The sequence below is a fragment of the Agelaius phoeniceus genome, chromosome 18 (genome assembly GCF_051311805.1).
Source record: "Agelaius phoeniceus isolate bAgePho1 chromosome 18, bAgePho1.hap1, whole genome shotgun sequence".
NCBI lineage: Eukaryota > Metazoa > Chordata > Aves > Passeriformes > Icteridae > Agelaius > Agelaius phoeniceus.
The window spans coordinates 4,414,207-4,438,553 of NC_135282.1; the positions used below are offsets into that span (position 1 = coordinate 4,414,207).

The following is a 24,347-nucleotide window of genomic DNA, read 5'->3' on the forward strand; positions in this document are numbered from 1 at the left end:
AGTTGATTATTGCAGTTCATTCCTTGCTGTTACCATCCACAACTGCAGCTTGACATCAGTCCTGTCACAGTGCACAAGGAGCTTTTACAAAGGCTGGCAGCACTTTACTCAAGAGTAGAAACCTTTGCAGAGATCTTTAGAGAACCAGCAGTGAAATAAGCCCACATTATTTCACAGACTGAAAGGGTTTTAGCATTTTATAGTAATACTGTAAACAAAAGATTAAAAGTCAAAATATTGTACAGACAGAATGACACTGATAAATACAAGGTTTGGAAAAAGGCAAAAAAAGCTTTTCCTTTCCTCTGCAGCATTTTGTAAAGGAAGAGCAAGTTTGTTTACAGGGGAACAAGAGATCTAGTCCTAAAAGAAAACCACACCTTTGTTACTGGAGGTGCTACAAACTCTGTGACTGCAGTGCTGTGAGTGGAGGGTTCATGAACTTGCTGCTGGGGGTTCCTGTGGGGTGTGGACCACTCTGATTTCAGTGTAGCTGGAGCAGGGGCTGGCAGTTACTGAAGTGTCCCCTTGGTTTTGGATCAAAGGCAGGTTTAAATGAGTGATAAATTACACCATAGCTCAGTGTCACCCTGCTTTGGGAAGCAGGTAAGATATGTTAAAGAACAGCACACAGTGGTGTCCTGGGAGACTGAAAAATACCATCTGCTGCCTTTCAGCCATTATTTAAGGAAAAGTTCCTAGAAGATTCTCGATGTGCTTAATTAATTGCCAGTTGCATGATTTTGAAGTAGGTTTCACAAAGGTCATTTGCAGTTTTAATCCCAGCCTGCCTCTGCTGTCAGGCTAGAGCTGCTTCTGGGGTTCAGAAGGGCAGAAAGGAAATAAAACACCACAGTGAAGAACATTAATTTACTGGGCTGTCATCTCCTCTCTCCATTCCTTCCCTCCCTCAGCCTCTGGGAGCCAGACAGCACCAGGAATCCAGCAGTGCTGTGGCACTTGTGCTTGGAGATATCCACACAACCACACCATGGCTGGCTGTGACAACACAATTCCAAATGGGACATCGGCAAAAATCAGTGATTTCCTGCACCACCTAAAATTCAGACTCCCAAAATTATTCTCGATTTTTAGATTATGGACTGACACACTCCTGTGAACTGTTATGGGTGAAGAAACCTGGAGCACACATGGCCACTGGGGCCAGGCAGCCTGGCAGGGGTTACTCAGCAAGTTGTCAAATTTTGAAAGATTTGCATAAAAAACTTCAAGGAGATAAGAGAAACGTTTTCACATTTGGATATGTTGAGGTACAGAGGTTATGTGCTGTGGCAGACACAGCTGCTTTTGCACTGGCACTCTTCTAACTTCCTTTTTTTTTTAATAAGCACAGAAATCTTTAGTGAAATTGCATCTGGAGTTACTGAGAAATGCTGCTGCAAACAAGACCTCAAAGATGACAGGAAAATTCTGCAGGAAACTTAATTACTAACTCAGAAACAAAGGATAATATTTTAACCACTAATGCCCTAAAATAACATCAAACATATATTAATGGCATAGTGACAACTAAAAGAAATAACTATTAAGTTTCAAATTCCTTCCAAAACATAAAGTGACAAAGACCTTGTAGAGCTACACGTAACAAGCTTGGATGCCCACAACTACTACTGGTTTAGCAGACTAAAAAAAAAAGAAAAAAAACAAACATATTGCACAACAGTTGATATGGGAACAGAGAACGTTGGGCTCGCACCCCGTTACCAGGACAAACCTTCTTCCTGCTGGGAGCAGTCCTGGAGCCTGGGGAGCCTCAGCCAGCACGATCCCAGCATGGGGAGGGCTCCAGAGGGATGGAAATGCTGCTCTGCCATCCGTGCAGTGGTGTCAGAGCAGTTCCACCAGCAGGATCTGAAAGCAGAACGTGGCCCCAAGGAAACATCTACAGCGCTGGGACATGAGAGTGGCTCAACAGCTACTTGCAACATGCTATTATCCATAACTACACTGGCAACACAGGCACAAAATAAGGCAGTGGGTTAAATTAATCATAAAATTGTTAGAAAACATGCAAAAATAATACTGAGTTTAAAAAAAAAAAAAAAGTTTCTTGCCCCTTGAATTTTTTTCTCCTCGTAAAAATGCGCATAGTTCCACACCTAGATGTTGAAATCCAACTTTAAAAAAAAAAACCCCAGAGTAAAAAGCCTCGAGCGGCTCAGTTGTTGTTCTCTTTGGTTGTGATGGTGACCAGCTGCTTGGCGGCCTTGGCGATGTCGTAGGCGCACTGGATGACCTGCTGTGTCACCAGCTGCATGTCGGGCGCCGCGCTGGGCTCGGCGGGCAGCGCCTTCCTGCACTCCGACTGCAGCCTGTAGGCGCTGGAGGTCAGCAGCCGCAGGGAAGTCCTCACCAGCTCCGACTTGGGCTTCTGGGAAGGGAAAAAACAGACGCTGCGACAGGCAGAACAACACAACCTTTTAATTAGCGTGCTCACAAGGGCTCTTTGATGCGGCCGAGCCCTGATTCCCCTGGTGGCAGCAGGCGGAATTTCTCCCTCCTCTCGGGAGATCCCCAAGGGCTGCCAGGCAGCAGGCAGGGATTTTGCTCCGTGCCTTTCCTTAGGAAGTTACTCATGCACATTTCTGGTGGCTGTTTACTGTCCCAGCCCATGTCCTGGCTGGCAGGAGGGGACAGCATGTCCAGGGGGATGGGTGCAGGCGGGACAGCAGCCTTGGCTCTTTCCTTGCAGTTTTGGAGAAGTGGGTAAAGACTTTACAAGAACTTGGTCATGGGGATTTCAGTCCCTAAATCCCCATGACCAAGTTCTTGTAAAGTCTTTACCCACCTGTCATGGTTTCACACTGGCACAATGCCAGTGCCCCCATGAAGATACCTTCTCCCTGGTTTCTGCTGTGAGATGTGACCAGGAATAAGCAAAGCAGGCTCCTACTTAGGGAAAAAAGAACCAGAACTTTATTAACTACTCTACATAAAAAGTAGCTTTGCTTATTCCTGGTCACATCTCACAGCAGAAACCAGGGAGAAGGTATCTTCATGGGGGCACTGGCATTGTGCCAGTGTGAAACCATGACACCACCTCTCCAAACAGATCACTTTGATGGGTGGGTGGATAACAGATCTAAACGTGGCTGCAGGAAAGAAATCCAGGTGATGGCACTCAGATGGAAAAGGGGGTGATGAGTCTGGTGAAATCCCCATATAACCACACAACTCTTCATGCCAGATCCAGTTTTGTACAATTCTTAAAGAGTTTTACATTCGAGAGTACAATTAAAGGCCTGGACTCCCACTTGAGCCTTTCCCAATTGCCATGCTAATAAATACAAAGGTGCATCATAACCCCATCACATTTCTCTCTACCGTTTTCATTTTGAAGGGAGAAAATTTTTGATTTTCATTCTGAAGGGGAATTACACATGAAGATTGAGGCCAAAACTGGTGGTGGCAGGTACTTACTTTTGGGAACAAGGCTGCCATCTCTGTCACTGCCACATGTATTCTCTCGGAGCACGGTATATAGCTGCAGAAAGATGCCCTGGGTTATTCATTGTGTAGAGACCCCCCCTTCCCTCTTCCACTTCACTGCTCAGTGATTGTTATTCTAAAAACAACCACGTGACTTCAGAAAAAGCGACAACTTAACCAAAAGTGCAAAATTATTGCTTAGATTTTCGTTGTTTTTCGGAGTTGGTTTGAAGGAATAATTTTCCATACTTTTTTTATATAAAACTTTGTTAGGAAAGTTTCCATTTGTGTGCAACTCCAGAACACCAAGATGCCTTCTTGGATTAATTAACACCCAGTAAACAGACAAGGCAAATTCTTACACACATGCATCCCCAAACTACCAACTGCACTCACAGTCTGTGAATTCTAAATATTCACTAATTCTGATGAGTTATTTAATAAAATAAAACAGATTCCACGAATCCTCACAGATTTCACTTCTGATTTATATACCAAATGAAAACTGGTCTGTTCAAAATAGAACTATTTCCCATGAACTGCTGTGAATAGTGAAGTGTTAGTGTGCTCTCTCGCAAATCTCATTTCAAAAGACTCACTTTTAATGCTTCAAAAACTCAATTTTAGCATAAGTTAGTTCACATGAGAATCTCAAAACTCACAAAGCATTCAAGAAAACTATTCAGCATGTGTGGGTTATGGTAGGCCAGTGCCCTTTCAAGCAAAAAGAGCCCCCAAACCCACCCCCCCCAGTCATTATTTGTTTGATCTTCTTGAACACCAAAGGTGCAAAAAAATCATTCACTTGCAAATGCACTGAGAGAAAAGCAACACACTGGGGTCATTTTGGCAATGCAGGAAAATTGCTTCAAAAGGAGTATTTCCATGTGTCTCAAGTCACATGAGTTCTCCCAAATAAACTAAAAGTGGAGAGAGGTCTTCCCAAGTTCAGCACAATTCCCCTTCTGCTGTGGAGTTAATGATTAATCTGCTCCCTGCAGTCACAGTGACCAGCACCCTACCTCATTAAAAAGTCAATTTACTGATTAAACCCTTCACTAACAAGGCAGAGAAAGCCCTGAGAATAACCTGAATGAGACACTCAGGTGAATAATGGTTTCACTGTATGTTCTCTAGGTCAGCTGCTAAATTTCCAGTGTAGCCTGGAGGAATGGCTGTTGGGTTTACACACACTCCAATGAGACATCAGGAAGATATTCAAGTAGTGACAGCTTGGGAAAGGAATCCCTCATTAGCAGTAAATTGTGTTAATCTCTTCCTCCAATCCTGACAATTTGTTGGCTGGGGTTTGAACCTGGGCAGTTCTGTTTTAAAGAGCCTCTCATGCAAATGTCACTTTATTTTAGGCACTAACAATGTTTCGGTCAGGTTGGAAGATACCATAAACAAACATTTTTTTTTCATGGATTTGGGATACAAATGATCTCATTTGACCCCCAGTTGTATAAACACTCCAAGGGCCTCAGCTGTCAGGTGTGAATGTTCCACTTTGGAAATGTGAAACTCCTGCTACTTTTGCAATGGTGCTAAGAAGCAGCAACCACGTGTTTTGTTCATAAAATCATGGAATGGTTTGGGTTGGAAGGGAACCTTAAAACCTCAAAGATTTCTTCCTAAAGGAAGAAATTCTTCCCTATGAGGGTGAGGAGGGCCTGGCACAGAGCAGCTGTGGCTGTGCCATCCCTGGAAGTGTCCGAGGCCAGGCTGGGTGGGGCTTGGAGCAGCCTGGGACAGTGGAAGGTGTCCCTGCCCATGGAGGAGGTGGAACAAGGTGGTCTCCAAGGTCCCTTCTAACCCCAACTATTCTGTGATTCCACAAACCACCCAAGCTGTAATTGAATTTATCTTGACAGGCAATAAAAACCAAAACAGAGCCAGGAGAATACACCAGAGCCAGCTGCAGCTCCAGGCTGTGGTTCTGTTCCCCACTGACACCTGCTGGGAGCTGAAGGGGCTGTGCCACACCCCAGGCCTGGAGAGGCTGCCTGCAGCTCCCTCATATCCCCTGCAGCATTTCATGCATCGCCTTCCACGACCCCTGTGCAGCCAGAGAGGGAGGGAAAGAGGCAGCAGAGAGAAGGAGAAAGGACACTGTGCCTGGGAGGCAGGGACAGAGGCCAGAGTACCAGGAGGCAGGGCCGGGCTGCTGGCTGCTCTGAGGCTGCAGGGGCACTCGCTCAGGGCCGAGGCTGGGTCTGAGCTGGGATGGGCCCCCACGCTCCAAGGGCCTGCTGAGCCCATGGAGCACAGGGAGAGGGATGGGAGAGAGTGGGAAACAAAAGGAAGAAGGGGTTTCATTAATAGATGATACTCTTGCATTGTATTTTTTTTTTTTTACTCTCCAGTTAGGTATGCAGCATGTGATTTTTCTCTACGTTCTCAGCATGAACTTGGAGGATGTGTTATTACATCCTCAAGTGTCTCATTTTGGTAAGGAAGCATTCTCCTGTGTTAAGGAAACCAGGGAAGAGGAAAACAAACAACAGCAGCTTCCTAGTCCAGTGTTTTGCAAGACAACACTCATCTAAGCATAGGCAAACACCTCACTCCACGTGTGGTACAGAAAACAAAAATGCAGCATAACAGGCTTTTAAAAAACCTGATCAATTCAACAACAAAAGCCAGGTATGCTGCCTTGTTTCCTTCAATGATTTAAAATAAAATCACAACTTTATAGTGTGATATACATAAAAACTACACTCATTTAAAGTTTCTCCGTGTGAAACAAGCACCAAGAGACTGCACTGAAAAGGTTACACCAAGGGCAAAGAGCTCAGCACAAACACGGCAGAAGTCGTCACTTGGGTGAGAAGGAGAGGCCACGCCAGCCCTGCTAAAAATAGCAAAGTACAAGAAGGAAAAAACACAGAACAAAAGTGGCCCCATTGTTGTTCACTTCTCTGAGCGAGGCAGGAAGTGAGGGCTCAACACAAACCTCTGCTGCTCCTCCCAGGCACAGAGGGCACCGAGCTGGGGCCACAGCACAGCCAGACCCAGCAGCCTGCAGGGCCAGGTTTGTGGAGCCCAGAGTGTTCCAGCCCCAAAATGTGCTCACACTTTTAATTTACAGCCTTCTAAAAGAGCTGTGTGGGGAGCAGCACCTGATGATCAGCAAGGGTAGATCACTTTTAGTCAGCCACAGCTATTCTGGAAATTGTTCAGGTGGGCCAGAATTTCCCAGAGGGAGCTGAAGCTGCTGCAGCCTGATGGGCTCAGTCAGTGTTCTGCTTACTCAGCTGGCTCTGTATCTAAAACCAATAGCTCAAAATGCTTTTGCTGCTACAAAATTTGTACTAATACCTCAATAGGAAAGCCAAATTCTCTCTTTTTCACAATTTGCTCCTGAGGCAAGGCTTGGTGTTACTATCACACTCTGCAGGGTGTAATTACCTATGGACATAGAGAGTGAAGACCCAAGAAAAACTTGCAGTGAGTTTTCTACAACGCATTTGATTTGTGCCTATTACAACCCTGGTTTTGCAGGACTCAAGGGCAGGGCAGGCAGCACTGCAGCCAGAACCCCCTCACAAGGGGCTGGTCACTTGTCCCCAACTTGCCCTGTGGCACTAAGGACACCAGGGAACACCACAGACCCACACATTTTACAGGTGTGAAATAGAGGAGCTGTATTTCACGTTCACCTGTGCTACAGGTGAAAACACCTGAAGGTGAAAACACCCTTTGTTTCCTCCCCAACTCCAGAGCTTTTCCAGCCCTCCCTCCTTACCTGTCATGTTTGTTCTCCTGTGCTGCTCGCAGCAGCTCCTGGATGTTCTTGGTGATCTGCTCTGTTTTCCTGATCACATCTTCTGTACTGGGCAGGCTGGAGCTGGGGGCTGGGTCAGTGTCCTCAGGGATGGAGCCCTCCCCCTGCCACACCACGCTGCGCTGCCTGCCCTTCCTGCCCGACCTGCAGGGAGCAAAGCAGGGCTTGGAATGGGGACACAGCAGTGCCCTGTCACCCCCCAGCTGTGTCACAGCACCTACCCTGGCTCCTCCAGCTCCACGGGCGTGGTGGGGTTGTCATAGTCGCTCTCAGACACGCTGCTCTGCTTCTCCAGCTTGGAGGCCTGCAAGGAACAGATTTACTTCAGCCTGTGCAGGAGAGAGCAGCTCTGGGCTGGGCCAGAGCCATGTGCTGTGCACGGGGGTTTGCTCCTTGTACAACAGCTCTGGCATTACCCTGGAGCTGCTGTGCCCCTCTCCCCATGCCAGGGCTGCTGCTCAGCTCGTACCCAAAGCCCTGGGCACTGCCAGCACAGCCCCACCAGCCCCTGGACACCCAGCACGGCAGGACAGACAGACAGACAGAGCACAGCATCCTTCCCTGCCACTGAAACTGCCCCAGGGACACACTCTGAGAGGCCGCCAGGAGCTGAGGCCAAATGGAGAAGCAGCACCATGAAACAGGAGCCTGATCAATGAGTAAGAGCCACTGGAGAGGGAGAGAACCCCAGAGAGAAAGAGGCCAGACCAAGAGAGCAGAGCAGAGGCCAGAGACCACGGTGGGGAGGCTGAATGCAGAGTGGGAAGGCCACTGCAAAATGGGAGCCCAAAACAAGGGCTGAAGACTGTGGCAATGGGAAAGCCCAAATAAAGACAGGAGACAGAGATGGGGGAGCCCAAACTGCAGGTGGAAGAATGAGGGCATGTATGGGACTGACAAGACCTGGAGCTCATCACAATTTGGGGCCAGAGGGGTTAAAGCCCATTGCAAAGTGAAGCCCAAAACAGGGTGGGAGGCCAAAGTGTGAGGAACTGAGGCCCACTGAATGCTTAATGCTGGTACAGAGCTGGAAGACCAAAGAAGTGAGAGTTCTGGATGCAACAAGGGCAGGAGGCCAACCATGAGAGTAGAGGGCCACAGAAGAAGAGTGTCAAAAGGAGGAGAGGGGCCAATTCCAAAGTGGAAGCTGAAATGAGAGCAGGAGGAATGCAGGGAAGCAGAGGCTGGATTGAGCTCTGCAGGCCCATGCAAAGTGGGAGGCTGATCCCAGAAAAAAGGCTGAATGAAGAAAAGGATATCAAAATGAGCTTGGAGGGCAAATCCTCAGCCAGGCCCCAGGATCACCACACATCTGCTCCCTCAAGTCTTCTAAAAACTGCAAATCTTCACCCAGGTGCCCAGCACAGTGTGACTGGTGTCAAATACACCATGCTGGTGTCACTCTGATCCCAGAGCAGCCCCAACAACCAGCCCTGAGGCTCTTACAGAAACCCTGAAGTCATCATGAGGGAGTCTCCAGGGTTAATCTGTAAGGGACACCTCCAATCTGCTGATCAAATAATATTTCTGCCTCAAGGACAGACCAAAAATGTGACCAGGAACTGGTTTTCACTGACTGAGAGTCAGAACATTTGTTAAGCACTCATCTGATGTTAAACCCATCAATTCTTAAGTGAAGCACCTGGAGTTAGGAACCCCTTTTCAATTTTAAAGTTACTCTGCACAGAAGGAAAAACCAGCATTTTTTGAACGCTCTTCTTTCAGGACAGCTGGTAAAGATCAGTTGTAAAAGTGAAATGTATTTTGAAGGTAAGAAACTATTTTATGTAGAGTCTGACCTTTGTCTGACCTTTCCCCACTCCCAGGTGTACAGAGACAACAATCCTAATAGTGGCAAAGCTCGACCATCTGGTCAGAAATACAAACAACAGTGATGAATTATAAGAAGAAGCTACTATGGAAACACTAATATAGAATCAGTGTAGAATAAAAACAATCAACTAAAACCTGTGCAAGTTTCCAGTACCAGACAGCACTGCAGCCAAGCCCAGATTTCCATTTGGCCAAGCTGGATATTCCATTGAAAGTTTTTTCTTCTATCCCTATTTGCAAATCTAATATTTTCTGAACTAACATGTCCAAACATGGCACAGTCAAAATAAAATGGGGACAGAAGGAATTAAAAAGCAGGATCTGTATCCTGGCAGAGAGAGACCAGAGTAAACATTTAAACCCCCAAATTTGTTATCTGTAAGGCAAACAGTCAATCAGGACCACCTGGATTGGTGCAAGCCACCGGCCCCCAAGGAAAGCAGCTTTGAAGCTGGGCCTCATGCAGTGCTTTTAGTCAGCAGCAGAGTTGTACATTGGCTTAGAAACATCAGTGAGAGCCTGGAAAATCAGTGTCCAAACAGCAGCCAGCTTGTCTCAGGGCTGTTGTGCAGCTGAAGGAGTGACCTGGAGAACCGTGCGCGGTGTTAAAGGCTGAAGATGTGAAGTTAGAGAGAGGCGAGAGCCCGGAGCTGGGGGCAGCAGGAATGGAAGGGAGGAGATTCTGCTCCATGCAGGCTGGAAGGCCAGGCAGTGAGAGGGGGAAGAGAGAGGATGTGCTTCTGGGGCACAGATTGGCACCTCCTCCAGGGAGAAGATCGATGGGGAAGGTACTTAACCCTTCGTGTGCTCTCATCCCTCGACCAGGAAAGCGTGGAGGGGAAGGAAGGTAGAGATGAAGAGGAGGTCACAAACGCACTCCTCCCGATCTAAAAATGGGAAAGACAAAAACCAAAACCAAAACACAAACAAACTCTTAACTGAAATCAAAGGAACATTCTTAAAACCATGGAGATGACATAAAGCAAGAATGATGTTGAGAATCTGGCTTAGGCTGAGGGGACTTAATTCTTTCAAAGTACAATTGAATTCATGCCCATTCTAATACTGAGATTCCAGAGGTGCCAAATTCCATGGAGAACAAAAAAAGTCACCACGTGCCAAATTAACTCCACAAAACAAATCAATGCTTCAGAACTGCCACTGCTATCCAAATTTCCACCCAAATGACCAAAGGACCTATACAAAGCACTGTCACATTTTGCACACACTGTCACACACAAATGAATTCTGACATTTCTTGCTGCCAGAACTGCCATCATATCAACATGACAATATAATTTAAAATTATCCATATTTCATAGCTTAAATTAATTTAATTGATGGTGGGGATTGATTCCCTTAGTGCATTCAACTGTCTTCTGTGGAATGTGCATGAAATATTTGCCCTCCCTCATGCCAAAAGTACTTCAAAATACATTTTAAAGGTCTTAATGATTCGACTAGAAGGAAATAAAAGACATTGCTACTAAGAGGGAAACATATTGTCAAAAATCCACACATTTTCAATGCGTGTCTAAAAGATACTGTCCTGTATTCCAGCCCACAGGACAATCTAAGAAGGCGAAACAAAAAATTAACTGTGCTAATTAATTAAATGCACTTGTTAATTAAATGCACTAGTATGTGTTGGGTCACTTCTGTAAAGCGTGAACACTTCAGTGCAAAATCCCTCTGGTAAACAGAGAACTCCCTCCCCACATCACACAGGAAAATACTAAACCAGAAGAATCTGCTTGACTGGCAGATCTAAACCATCTCCAACCTCCAGTTCCTAATTCAGAATAAGAAACTGGTAGTCTGGAGAAAATTTTTCAATTTTATTTTATTTTTGTAAGGTGGTTATCAAGTTCCACAAATTGATACCTGCACGTTTATCTCCGGAAAAACACATGAATTTTACCTACCTTCTTGGAATACTATTTCCCCCTCCCTTCCTGGTTTTCAGACAATCACATAGTGATATTTTTTATATATATATATAGATATATAGATATAGATATACACACACTGCTTTTCAAACCATCAGGCTCCTGCAGACATGTTAATACAGCAAACATGAACGATTCTCACAGTTTTATCCCCTGTTGGTTTTTTTTTTCCCCTCTGAGGCAGAAGCTGAGTGAACGAGCGGCGTCGGAAGAGACAGCAAAGCTGAACATGAGAGGCAGTGCAGAAGCAGCAGCACTTTTACTCACGTGTGGAGGGAAGGGCTGCAGCCTGGTGATGTTTTCCTCTGGGTAGGTGACCTCCCCCATGGGCAGGTAGGGCTTCTGCCCCGAGCCAGTCTCGTACATGGACATGGGCCTGCTGCCCCGGGCCGACGGGCGCCGCTTTAGGGAGGAATTGCTGCTGGGGTCTGGGTACTCAGAACCACTTTGCACCTGATAGATATTGGTTGTGGCCTGTCTTCTGAGGTTGGTATTTTCACTCTGGAGAGTTTGGAGCTGAAAGAAATGTTTAGCAGTGGGATTTGGTTTCCTAAGAGCAAGTGCCAAAAGCAAAGTGACCACGCGACACTCGCTTGTCAGCCGTACCAGAAAATCCAGGTACTGCTGCCTGGGGGTTCATTTCTTTTTCAAAATCTACTTGACTTGCTTGGTACAAGCATAGAAAACACCTTTGTTCCAGATCTGGAAATATTTAGGTGCTGATTTCCAGCAGCTGCTGGGATGTAAACTAAAGTTAGATGTTAAAATTGGCTGCTGTAGTTCAGAAACACACGACCCATTCCCTCCAGCCTGCTCTACTGGCACAGGAATCCTGGGATAGAATGAGGCTGTGGGGGAAGGACTGCCAACACAACAGTTTTCCAAGCAAAGGGATCCATTGCAGCAGCCAATATAAGGACTTAGAAGACTTTAACATAAGGCCAGTGAAATCTGACAATGCCAGAACTGCAGCACAGACACCAGAGGCAGCACAAAGGAACTTGAGCTTGCTCTGCAAAGCAAGGAGAGAGTTCAGCTTATGAAAATTAGGCATCAGCTATTGCTATCTAAGAAGCCAACAAGAAAGCATTTTAAAGCTTTTTATTATCATGTATTTATTTGATAGTGAAAATGTACCAATTCTGATTGTTTTGTGGACTTGGAGTAAGTTTGCTATATTAACACATCGGAAAGAAAAGATGAAGTGAAGAAAAACTGCAGGACAGCAAGAATTTCCCTTCTGCTACACCATGAAAATATCCTAAAGCCTCATTAATTCATAGGCCCCAAAGGTTTTTTTTACCCCCAATCTAAGTGAAAAATGAATTCAATTGATTCAAGAGAAATGCTGAAACCAGTACAAGCTGTTGAAAGACCAAGGAAACACCCTGAGATCTCCCAGCGTTCACCATTCCAACAGAACAGAAGAGAATTGGCACTTTGAACAGACAGAGATATTCCAATTAATCTGAGGGTAAGCAGCCAGCCCTTTCTAGCCAGCCAGACAGGATAGTGAACTCAGATATAAATTGTCCTTTACCCCACAAAAATACAGGTAAGTGCACACACACAAGGTGTGCTGGCACTTGATTCCTCATTGTTTAAAGCTGCTTACATTGAAGCAAGACAGCAAAAACACCCAAGACTTGCAACAACTGTCCTGTCACTTGGAAAACTGATGTTAAATTTTGACATAAGTCAAATCATTCTCGTGATTTGCAGGGCTGGGTCACCACCAGCACCATGAAAAAACAAGATTTAAAACATGTGTTGCACATAAATATTTATAGTCTCATGTCTGATCCCAAAGCAGCTCCACTTTAAAATGAGTTTTTTCACTATCCTAATACTGGATTATTTCATCCTCAGTTCCAGCAGTTTTATTGTGACAATTTCAGACACCCCAAGGAGGGAGGGGTTCCTCTGTTACCTTTTTCTGCATAATCCTCAGCTCATCACTCAGGTTGATGTTCACTTTCATTAACTGCTGAATCTTCACCTCAGAAGCCACCAAGGCATTTTTAACCTGCATATATTCCTGGGCTGTCACTGGTCCATCTGACAAATCTGAATCCAAGCTCTAGGAAAAAGGAAGAGAAAAATACTTACACCATTAAGGAGAAGAAGAAAACAAGAAAATGAGATTTCAACAGCTTTTCATGTACTTACTTTAAAGGCATCACAGTTCAAATAAGGTTGAAATTAATAAGAGCCATTAACCAGAATCATTTGAAGTCCTCTAGAAAAGTAACCTGATGCCAATCAGCTCTTAGCTCCTCTAAAAATATTTGCATCAGAATTTCAGTGATAAAATACTGTTTTATAAGGGTTTTTAAAAATATGCAATAAAGAACTGTAAAGTTATGAAAGACAGACTGCTAAATACCCAGTGTGCATTTCCAGGGAAGATTAAAGTAGAACCACCAGGTTTTACTGCCCTTTGATGCCATTCTGCATTATCCCAGGAATGGTTTAACTCACTTGGACACCATTGGTCTGCTGTGAGTATTTCTCCAGTAAGAAGCAGGAAATGTTTGTGAAATACCATGGAATCACTGATTTAGAGCTTTCTGGCAGATCCAATTATTTCATCTATGCAATTAAATCTGTAGCTTATCTCCAGCCATATACCTTAAGTTTTCTAGAGAGGCTTTTTTTTTTTACAATAAAAAATCCTAAAGCAACAGCACTTAAGAAAGTTCATAGACTGAGTTATGATTACAAAATTAATAAAAATATTAATTTTCTGATAATTTACGCAAATGACCTTTATGAATAACACTTGGGGTAAGTATCAATATTTCAATCCTACCTTCTGCCTGTTTGATTTAGCTGCATTTGTTTCCAGATCTGTATCTTCATCTGAAGCAACACTGTCATAATCAGGCTGGTCATTGTCCTGACTTTCACTGCTGTGCTGATTGCTGATTGATTTCAGGATCAGCTCCACATTTTCTGCAGAGCAACACATAAAACACATACTAGTAAGTCTGGAGAAGAAACAGAAGTTCATAATTTGGAAAAAATTTAATTTAGATCCACCTAGGAGGAATGAAGGATTAGTGTCCAAAACTTCAAAGTATTATGGTTTTGTCTTTTTATTTCTTCTAAGTTAAAATAAGTGGTGAGAATCCTTTAGCAGCTTAATAAAATTCATATAAATTAAAAAAAACCTGAACAGATTACATTGGATAAATGGATGTCAGCATGCAAATGAAAAATACTAAAAGTTAGAAAAGATTTTTTTGGTATTTTGTCTGCAGAGAGAAAAGCATATATGAAAACAATATATAGATCTCTTCCATAATTCAGCTCTGCTGAGGGGCTCTGGGAGTGATTGAACTACTGAAGAAGTGCCTGCAAAGGAGCTGGCAAGAAAAGCTCACTCACCTTTGGAACCAGTGAGAGAATTCCCCTGCTGTCTTCGTTTGGCATCACTTAAAATGTCTATAACCAGTGTAGCAAACTCGTGGGCATTAAATCGAGCCAGTTTCTGCCTTCCCTAAATACAGAATAAAGCAGAGGAAAGAAAAGTACATCCTACATCAGAAGAACAGCAGTCCCCAGGAAAAACTAAAACTACACACTTGGAGTTGACTGTTCAACTACATTTATTGCAAAAAGGGTAATTTAAAGGGGAAATGTGAATTTATTTAACCTCTTTCCAAGTAGATGCAATTCTTCTACAATAATGAAATGCAGTGAAGCAATATTACTTAGGCCTACTTAGTTACCTGGGCTGTTATATTATTTTTTACAGTATTAAGATTTCATACCTGATTCCTGGTTGAGGAGTATTCAGGATTTACAGGAAGAAAAGGGACCACAGTGGTCTCTGTCACCAGTGTGCTGTGGTTCTGAGTAGCAAGCCAAACTGCTCCAGAGGAAAAAAAAAAAGAAGAGGGAATAACCTTCCTGTACTGCTTGACAGAATTTCTTTGTCAAATAAAAGACTGCAATTTCAAACACAAACACAATCAATTCGGAGGAAAGCTTTTCCCCAGAGGGTTCTCTGCTCTGTGAAAAACACAAGATTCTTTTCAATTAACATCCCCTTCAGGCAATGCAAGACAAAGAAACTCCCCTCAGCAGTAATTGCTGAATACAGAAGCACTTGAACAGAACATGTGCTTGGATTGGAATTTTGTAGGTAAAGTGACAATCCAGACTTGTTTTATTTCATTCCACAAAGTCTCACCTGCATCTGTTTCCCTTCTGTCAACTTCGTCATAAACATCCATGGCAAGTTCTTCAAATAAGTGATTGCTTAGCTAAGGGTAAATGAGAATAATTACAGTTTGAAAAGAAATGAAACCCAGTTAAGATCTCTGATAACAGAAAATAACTGAGAAAATATAAGAGCACAACTCTGCTTTTTTCTCCAGCCTCTGTAATGCATAGAAATGCTCCTTTCTCAGCCTGCACAGGCTGCAGACATGCATGACCACCCCATTTCTAGGTACAGAAACAACCATCCTGTTCTACACTCCTCCTTTCCTGGTTAATAGATTTATTTTTTCCTCTCCCATCTGATCACAAAAAGACCTTTTGTGTGTGGGGTGAGGCAGAGGGAATGTGGGAATGAGGTACCAAAATGGCACTGGAGATGTGAACTCCAATGAACAGTGAAGGATCACAAAATATTTGTGTGTTTCAAGCTGCTCCTACAGCAGATGGGTCAAGAGACAGTTGTGCTAAGGAGCCTGAGAGATGAGAGTTTGCCACATCTAGAAAAGGAGTTTTACTTACAGACTGAAGCTTCTTCTTGGCTGCTTTTGCCAGTTCTGATACATCCAGACTGCTATGAAAACAAGAAGTGATCATTACATCTACAGCATTTCATGGCTTCTACATATCCAAATTCTATATTTTGGTAACTCAGTGATTAAAATGTCAGTTTTACCTTAACCCCCCTAATATTTCAGTATTTTTATCATTGTTTTTAACACACTGATGTTATTAATATTGCTACTATAACATCACAATTAGCATATTATAAAGCTTTCTTTTTAAATTTTAAATGAAATAATACAAAAAATTCTTTGGAATATGAATACCCACAGGTTTTTTACCCACACAATTTTTAAGTTACTGAAGTTTTTCACAGAAGTTTTGCAAGCAGGAGGTTGGACAGTGGTTTACTTACAGCCGTCTTATTTCCAATTGCACAGCAATAAAAGAGGAACAGGAACTTAAAATTAGTACTTGATACTTCTTATACAAATCTGATTTCATTGATCACAAGTTAAAAGCTTTAAAAAAATCAGGAAAATACTCAATTGGTCCTTAAATTATTTCCACAATCTGTTTCTTAGGAATTCCCTTTGTGTTTCCCTTCTCAGAAATGTCTCACCTTCTCCCTGCATTTTAACAAATACAATCAGCTTCTGTAATTTTCTAATTTTGCTGATATTCCAATATTCTTTCCATGAAAAAAAGCTTTCAAGACTAATAAAGGCACACATAAAAAAGTTAGAATAGCCACAAGCTTAAAAGGTGTTTCAGAAAGGAAAGAAAACTTAATTATTAGGGGTTTTTAACTTTGATGTTTTTAGACATGTGATGGAATCAGCAACTTACCTGTCTGCCATCTGAGGTATAACAAAGTGCTGCCCATTTTTGTGCTCTAGAGTTGAAAACAAATTGCACTTTACTAGGATGGTACTGGCCAGCAGTTTTCAATAATAAGAATCAGGGAACACTAAATAATTTATCTTGCATGTAACTACTCAATTAAGGCTTATTAGTTGTATTGAAATTCCATTAAAAAAAAAGAAAATTAAGTTCTAGCACAGGTACCTTTATGGTTAAAAATCTGTAAGGGTCCTTGTGTTCAAAAAGCACCCACTTAACAGAACACTCCCTTGCTGTTGCACTTCAATTAGAAGAAACTACTTGGAAGAGTTTCTACAGCACATAAAGAACATGTATTTGTGGAAAACCAGGAAGGGGCTTTGTTTTTAATTTATTTCTATTTAAAACCTTGCTATTTTATCCCAATTTTAAATGCATCATCCCTAATCATGCATCTTATACTTTCTTGGGTTATGTGTAATTTATTTGACTATTTTGGAAGGGATACAAAAAATGCAGTGCACAAATATGACACAGCAGAGTCTGAATGTCCTGTAAGTGTCAGGGACAGGTCTGAGGGTGCAGGTGTGGAGCTCACCTGGTTTCCTGCCACAGAGGTAGAAAGCCAACCTGTCTGTGAGCTCGTACTGGATCTCCACCAGCCTCTCTGCCAGCTCGTGGTGCCCCCCTTGCCTGCTCACACACAGGGACAGGGGGCAGTCAGTGACACTCAGAAATGGTCAGACAAACACATTTAGTACAAGCCACCACTGCACTGTTTGGTGCATCAACCCATCACAGACTCACAGCCCAGTTCCACCCATGGGCCTCAATCCATCTCTGCAGCTGGGACATTCCTACAGCAATTCCTGAGCTAATCCTCCTGGAGTTAGCTCAGGAATTGGGCAGAACTGGAGACTCCTGGAGCCTGAACTTACAGAAACTCTTCTCTAATTAATTTCCTGTGAGCTGCTAGATTGGCACAGCCTGTGTCATTGGCATCATAGCTAATGTCTCAGGCACACAGAACACAGGCTGTGATCTGATGAAAATACTTATTCCTCATTTTTATTCATTCTTTCTTTCTGGAAAAAGTATTATTAGCATTTAGCAGACAAATTATTTCAGGACAGAAACGTAACTTAGCAGGTCTGTTGTGTGATTTATGGATATCAGAGACTCCTACCTTGCATAATCAACTGGAGTTTTCCCATTGGAATCTTGTGTACCAGGATCAGCACCATAAACTGCCAACAGCTCTGCTTGCAAAGTCTGTCCTGCCTTAGCAGCAACGTGCAGAGGGGTGTTTCCTTTCTCCTGCAAGAGATTAAGGAAAAATATCTACTTAACCTACAGGTCTGAGTAGGACACTGAAATACAGCATGAATCAGTTGAAATGAGTGTAAATAATATTAATTGGAATTGATTGTATATCATCTAAATAATGAAAAAAGTGTTCCTACAGGATGGAAGAAGTTGGCTTGAGCTCCTAAGGAGAGCAGTCGCAAACAGGTCTCCAGATTCCCTGTCCTCACACTGGAATGGAGTTGCTGAAAAAGAAGCAGAATTATATTTAACACAGCAGCAGCAACAGTGATTTAGCAGTTGTGTCTCAGCCATGCTTTGAGAAATAAGAGTATGCAGAGCTCTTACTACAGGTCTTTTGTGTAAAAGTTTTTCTCCAAGTTCACCTCAATTAATGCCTCTCAATCATCACCTCCAGTGATACCCACAAAAAAGGGGCTTCAAGTTGAAGTCAAGCTTTATTTATTTATGTGATAGTGCAGAAAACCAGAAACAGTTGAGCCAAAAGCCAGCAAGGGAAGTCAGTGAGATCTGCCTGTGCTGTCCCAGGAGGCACTGACCTTGCTGAGATCCTTGGCAGTGACACTGTCGTCCTCCCGGCACGGCAGGCGATGCACAAACGCTAACATTTGATATTTAGCTCTGATGAACTCTGCTTTGTTGGGGCTGCAAAGAGCAATCCAGGCAACAAGAAGGGAAAGGAAAGAAATATCAGTGTTTTCATAAGTCATACAGACGCTCCAGAAAAAGAAAAAATTTACAAGTGAAGATTGAATCCGAGATTTGTGTGTTGCTGATGGCAAAGTTAGGCATGGAAAAATATTTTCATTAAAAAACAACCCAGTGCAGATTGTCTGACTATATAGAGAAAAAGTCTGTTACAGCCATCAAATATCTGCAGACTGTAACATGGGGTGTCTGTTTCTTAAAAGAAATACAGACTTTAAAATCATGCCAACTTAAAATCTATGCTTACTCTACACAGTAATTACATTTTAAAATGAAGCACCATAGTCAGGGACAAAAATCTGTGAACTTTTATTTAATTCCTCAACCAAACTTCATTTTGTTGGCAGCATTCAGATAACTGAAGCATATGACAAAGAAAAGTCCTTTGACTAAGGTGCAAGCAGAGCTCCTCACTATTCAACAGGAATCAATAATTCAGATAATTCAAGCACTGTATCCCTATTTCTGCTATAAATTAAAAAAAAAAAAAAACAACTTGGAAATAAAAGAAAAAAATAATGACCAAACACACACTGGTTCCTGCATGTTGTCCTGTCACTGCTGGATAAAATAATCCCACTTCTGTAAGATAACAATTCTGCATTTCCCACTTACTGCACTTTATCCTGCGGGCTGGCCTTGCGCCGCCCGCTCATCACAGAGGCAGGGTCCAGCAGGGAGTGCTCCCAGATGGAATTAGCACCATTGTTGTACAGAGTTTCCACCATCTGAAAGCCAGAACACACAGATATTTTGCTGCTGGCTGGATTAATCAACTATCTGTAATAATTTTCAAGCAGCAGATTCCCACTTTGTGTGCCAGCATCTGTAACCTGCTGGGATATCATAACTGGGCACACGTTTAGGATGTTATGATGTGGAATTTAGTGAGAACCCCCTTAAAATTCTCTGCTCTTCCCAACAGCACCTACAGTGAAAAGAAAAATCAGGTTAAAGCAGATGTGCAGTGGAATTTCTTTCACAGATGTACTGTGAAAGAAAAGTTGAAGGGACCTTCCAAAGCAAAGGTATCAAATTCAAAATGCAAAGATAATTCTGACCTTAGTGGCCCACCACAACAAAAGAAGAGAAACAAAATGAAAATAACTTAAAAAAACAAAGCTTAAAAGGACCATCCCTCTCAAAAAAAAAAAAAAGGTTTAGTGATTTAAATGACATTTTAAAAAATCTGGTTTTAATGAAGGAAAACAGCTTTCCTGTGTACCTGCAGCAGTGTTGGAGGCCACGGGGTGTGTTTGAGATGCCTCACTTGGGAGATGTGACGGCCCAGGCTCCTGTGCACACTGCAGCACTCATCACAGATCAGGATCCCCCTGTTTATGGATGCCCAGCAAGGATCTGCAAAAGAAGCCATCCATTATAACACAGGAAGCAACACGACCTTGGATTGCAAAAGCAGAGCCTAAAATGAGCATTTTAACCTTCCCTGCTCAGCCACTGTGTGAGCCTGGGAACGTCACAGCCTTGCTGGGGGCTCTGGATGCTGGGAAAATGGGAAACACCAGTCCTGGCACTCATGGGGGACGTGGGATTCCAAGGACAGTGAGAAGATTTGCAGTAGAAATTTGGAGAAAAGCCCCACTGCTTGCAGTTCTCCTTGTGAAAACACATTCCTTTCTAAACATAACAAAACATTGAATTTATCACCACCTTGAAGTGCTTTACTTGTTATTCTGTGGACTCCCACAGAAGTATTCCTAACAACAGTGCCTACCTGCTCTTTGAAAAAAACTCTGGTTTTTTGGGATTTTTTTAGGCTTTTCAAAAAATACTTTCTAAAAACACAAAATCTATACATAAAGTTGCCACAGCACCAGCCTTTCCCCCTACTACTCAGTTTTCAGTTCTAAAGTATAACAACATCTTTTAAATTTCCACTTTAAATAATAACAACACACAAGAGTGTCATAATGAAAAAGGGACACATATGTGCCAAGTCAAAGGCTCAATAAAATCCAAAATTCTCAAGCAAAATAACTTCATCTCACAGCAGATCTGAACTGAACCATCTTATAAACAGCCCAGAAAGAAAACTGATGGGAAGTGAAGTAGTAAATAATATATATGAGCTACAAACATCAAAAGGCATAAAATCAAGTAGGAATGGTAGATTAGGCTAAAACAATAAATGCCCACAGGACACCAAACAGGTCCCTCAGCAGCTCAGAGCTCAGTCTCCAGAAGAAATTCCAATTTCTGTCAGTGACACGTGAAACTCAACGTGCCAGAACCCTGCAGGAACAGGCAACTGAGCAGCCAGACAGAGCTTCAGAGCTAGCACCTCCCAGGAGAACAAAAAAGGAAATCAAGATCGCTTTTATTTTGGAAAAATCTTAATTTCAAATGCAGAGATGGGTCTGAGGCCAAATAAGTGAGTACAAGGCAAGCCTGGTATTTGATGAGAGAACTTCTGAGTCCTGTCAGAACACATCTGAGCACTGGTGCATCATATGGAAAAGTCTCCTCTGACCCACACAAATGGACTGAATCCCTGCAAATGAGATGTGACTTCCCAGGTTTCTGAGCAGAGTTGGTGATCTGGGTGTGCTGCAGGCAATGCAGGCAAACCTGTCTGAGCCATGAGGGACAGCAGCATCTCCTGACCCACCAGAACCAGCCCAGAGCCAAATTAAAGCAGGTGAGACAAAAAAAAAAATCAATTTATTAAACAACAAATTACAACAAGCACATTGAACTCCTTGTTAAATCATTCTGTTATTTAAAAACTTTGATTTCGAAGAAGAAAAAGAACAGCAATGGAGTGAAGATGATTTCATGGCAACCTAATGACCCAAACTGAGGCAGCCTTCCAGATTAATGAGCCTGGTCCCTTCTTGTTAGAGACAACCTCATCACACATGGATGGGATCCTTAAGGATCCTTTCCCTTGCCCATTCCCAGGCTGTTTGTGAGCATTGCTCTGCATTATCAACAGTCAGCACTGGGGATTTTCTTTATCTCCACCTCAACACCCAATGGCCCTGGATATTTCAGGTTTAAATTTAGTGTAATGAAGTATCTGTCCTGGAATTTGAGTAATTTTTAAGACAGACCTAATTATGGACTCAATCAGAATATGTTTAAGCCAGTACCAAAATACATAGAATCCCACAATCACTGAGGTTGGAAAAGACCTCCAAGACTGAGCCCAACCTTAGACTGACCATCCCCACCTTGTCACCAGCCCAGAGCACTGAGTGCCACATCCAGGAATTCCTTGGACACCTCCAGGGGTGGGGAATCCAAACTTCCCTGAGCAAGCCCTGAGCACCCTTTCCATGAGGAAATTCCTCCTGGTGTCCAGCCTGACCCTCCCCTGGCACAGTTTGATGCAGTTCCCTCTCCTCCTGTCCCTGTTCCCTGGGAGCAGAGCCTGACACTCCCAGGGTATCCCCTCCTGCCAGGAGCTGTGCAGAGCCACAAGGTTCCCCTTGAGCCTCTTTTTCCCCAGGCTGAGCCCCTTTCCCAGCTCCCTCAGCTGCTCCAGCCCCTTCCCAGCTCCATTCCCTTTCCAGGACATCCTCCACGTCTGTCTGGAGCGAGGGGCCCAGAGCTGGACAAAGCAACTGAGGGGCCTCAGTGTCCAGCTCAGGGCTGGTCCCAGCCTGGCCCTGCTGCCCACGCTGGTTTGGATACAAAGGACAATTGGGGAGAAGCTGCAGGGTTGGGCTGGCGCTTTCAGGAACCTGCAGGGTGGTTCAAAACAGGAAGTGTGAGAGGGAGACAAACCCGGCCCTGGGTCTGAGAACTGAGCTCCTGCCTCGGGATAGGAAGTGCAGCACAAGAGCTGCTCTAAGATCACCCCCAGTCAAAGAAAACCCTCCACACACTCTGCCTTTGCAGAGACAAAGGGGGCATTGATGAGCTTCCAGGGGAAGCAATAATTAATGCAGGTGCTGGGCACACCCACAGTGATGCAAAGGCTGCAGCCCCCAGGTCTCCTGGCACAACCCCCCTGCACCCAGGGAAAAATTCTCTGGTTTAGCTAAAGGAAGGGGTTGATTTGTTTTATTTACAAAAAGATTAAATTAAGATTTCTTTCTATACGTGGATAAGCCAGCAGATTTCTAGTAAATAAGTAAAAAGCTGGCAGTGCTCTAATGTCACGATAAAAGGCAGGGTTACAGGATTACCAGACAGTGATTCTGATACCTCTGGAGCTTAAGGAACACAATTCACACAGCTTTATCTCCAAGCCACAACACCCCTGAGGTGTGCAAGCATAGATAGGCTGCCTTGTGTGATAGGGAAAATTGCCTGCCTGAGAGATGCCAGCTCCATTGAGTGTAAACCCAAATTTCTACAGGGGTTCAAGTAGAATCCAGGATAGTTTGGGTTGGAGGGAGCTTAAAGCTCACCCAGTTCCAATCCCTACCATGGGCAGGGACACCACCCATTATCCCAAGCCCCACCCAATCTGGCCTTGGACGCTTCCAGGGATGGGACAACCTTCTCAGGGCAGCCTGTGCCAGGTCCTCACGACCCTCACAGGGAAGAATTCCTTTTGTAGAAAGAAGAAAGTAACTTTCTGGAAGTCAATTTGGAATTTTTATCATTTTTTTGAAACATAACTCAGATTTAACAAAAGTTGTTCTCCCTTCTGGCACATCCTATCTTCTGCCAATTCAAGAGCTATCTACGTTACATATGTAATAATAATGTATTATTACATTAGTGTTTTAATTCATATCAGTACGTGCATAATTAATTAATTGTATTGGAAGAACCTGCCCAGAACACAAACAGCAAAAACTAAAGAGACAGAAAAGACACAGACAGAGCTGATGAAATAAAGCAGGACAGTTTTAGATACAAGAGCAGCAGAACTACAGATGGTCAGGAGATGCAACAGCCTTCCTAAAGACAAGATCTGTTTCCACACGCTCCCAAACTGGTCTGCAGTGGGATATGTGTCAGCCCAGAGCAGACACTGAGCGTCTCAGACACCTCAGCACAACTTTTCTTGGAAGTCTGGGACACCGACACCCATATCGGGCCGTGGGACAACTCCCAGCTTACCTGGGAAGAGGGAATGGATGAAGAGCTCCGAGCCCAGCCCCGCTCCCCCAAAGCAGCCCCGTCCCTTCAGTGACACATTCCCAACCCACGCCCTCCTCCCGCCTTTCAGCCGGTGCATTTCTGTCGGCTTTTCTCCTTCCTAAACTGGGGAGCTCCGCGTTTCCTCCACACCGGAGATCTCCAGGATATCCCGGAGCTCTGCGTGCGCCGGGCTCGGGAGGGGCGGCGGTGCCGGCGGGACCCGGACGCTCGGACACGGAGTTATATCCCAGCCCTGCGAGTGTCCCAGCCCGGGCTGCTGGAAGCTGTCCTGCCCATGGGCTTTAGGTCCCTTCTCACCCGAACCCTCCCGCTCCATCACAGGTGCAGCGGCGGCCGCTCCGGGGCGGTGACACCCCCGGGCCAGCGGCGCCCCCGCGGCCCCCGGCCCGAGAGGGGTCGGCGGGACGAGCCCGCGCAGTGCCGGTGGCGGTGCCGTGCCTACCCTGGGCGCTGCAGTCGGCGCACACCTCGCTGCTCCTCAGGCGCTTCGCCATCGCGGGACCGGCGGCAGCGGCGGCAGCGGGGCCGGTAACGGGCCCCGCCAGCCCCGGGCCGGCCCCGCGCATGCGCGCCGAGCCGCTCTGTGCCGCTCCGCATGTCGCCCGTGCCGCCATCTTTACTGCTGGCATGGGCCTGAC

The 24,347-nt window shown here is 44.3% G+C and overlaps 1 protein-coding gene across 4 annotated transcripts; it reads right to left on the bottom strand.

Moving 5' to 3' along the window:
• Positions 1 to 182: 182 nt before the first annotated feature.
• Positions 183 to 24,304, bottom strand: GIT2 (GIT ArfGAP 2). 4 transcript variants are annotated; one of them, XM_054645482.2, is made up of 20 exons: positions 24,152 to 24,304; positions 19,853 to 19,986; positions 19,243 to 19,355; positions 18,459 to 18,564; positions 18,057 to 18,143; positions 17,780 to 17,910; positions 17,192 to 17,286; positions 16,600 to 16,645; positions 15,769 to 15,817; positions 15,218 to 15,290; positions 14,796 to 14,893; positions 14,410 to 14,521; positions 13,832 to 13,974; positions 12,950 to 13,099; positions 11,287 to 11,535; positions 9,868 to 9,957; positions 7,459 to 7,541; positions 7,199 to 7,381; positions 3,442 to 3,505; positions 183 to 2,392 (listed from the first exon to the last, which is right to left on the bottom strand). In XM_054645482.2, exons 1-20 carry the CDS (start codon positions 24,273 to 24,275, stop codon positions 2,180 to 2,182), a joined length of 2,343 nt encoding a protein of 780 aa, XP_054501457.2. In that variant the 5' UTR covers positions 24,276 to 24,304; the 3' UTR covers positions 183 to 2,179. The 4 variants fall into 4 exon arrangements, with proteins under 4 accessions (XP_054501457.2, XP_054501456.2, XP_054501459.2 ...); XM_054645481.2 differs by having other exon boundaries at positions 15,769 to 15,820; XM_054645484.2 differs by lacking the exon at positions 9,868 to 9,957 and having other exon boundaries at positions 15,769 to 15,820; positions 24,152 to 24,303.
• Positions 24,305 to 24,347: the final 43 nt, after the last annotated feature.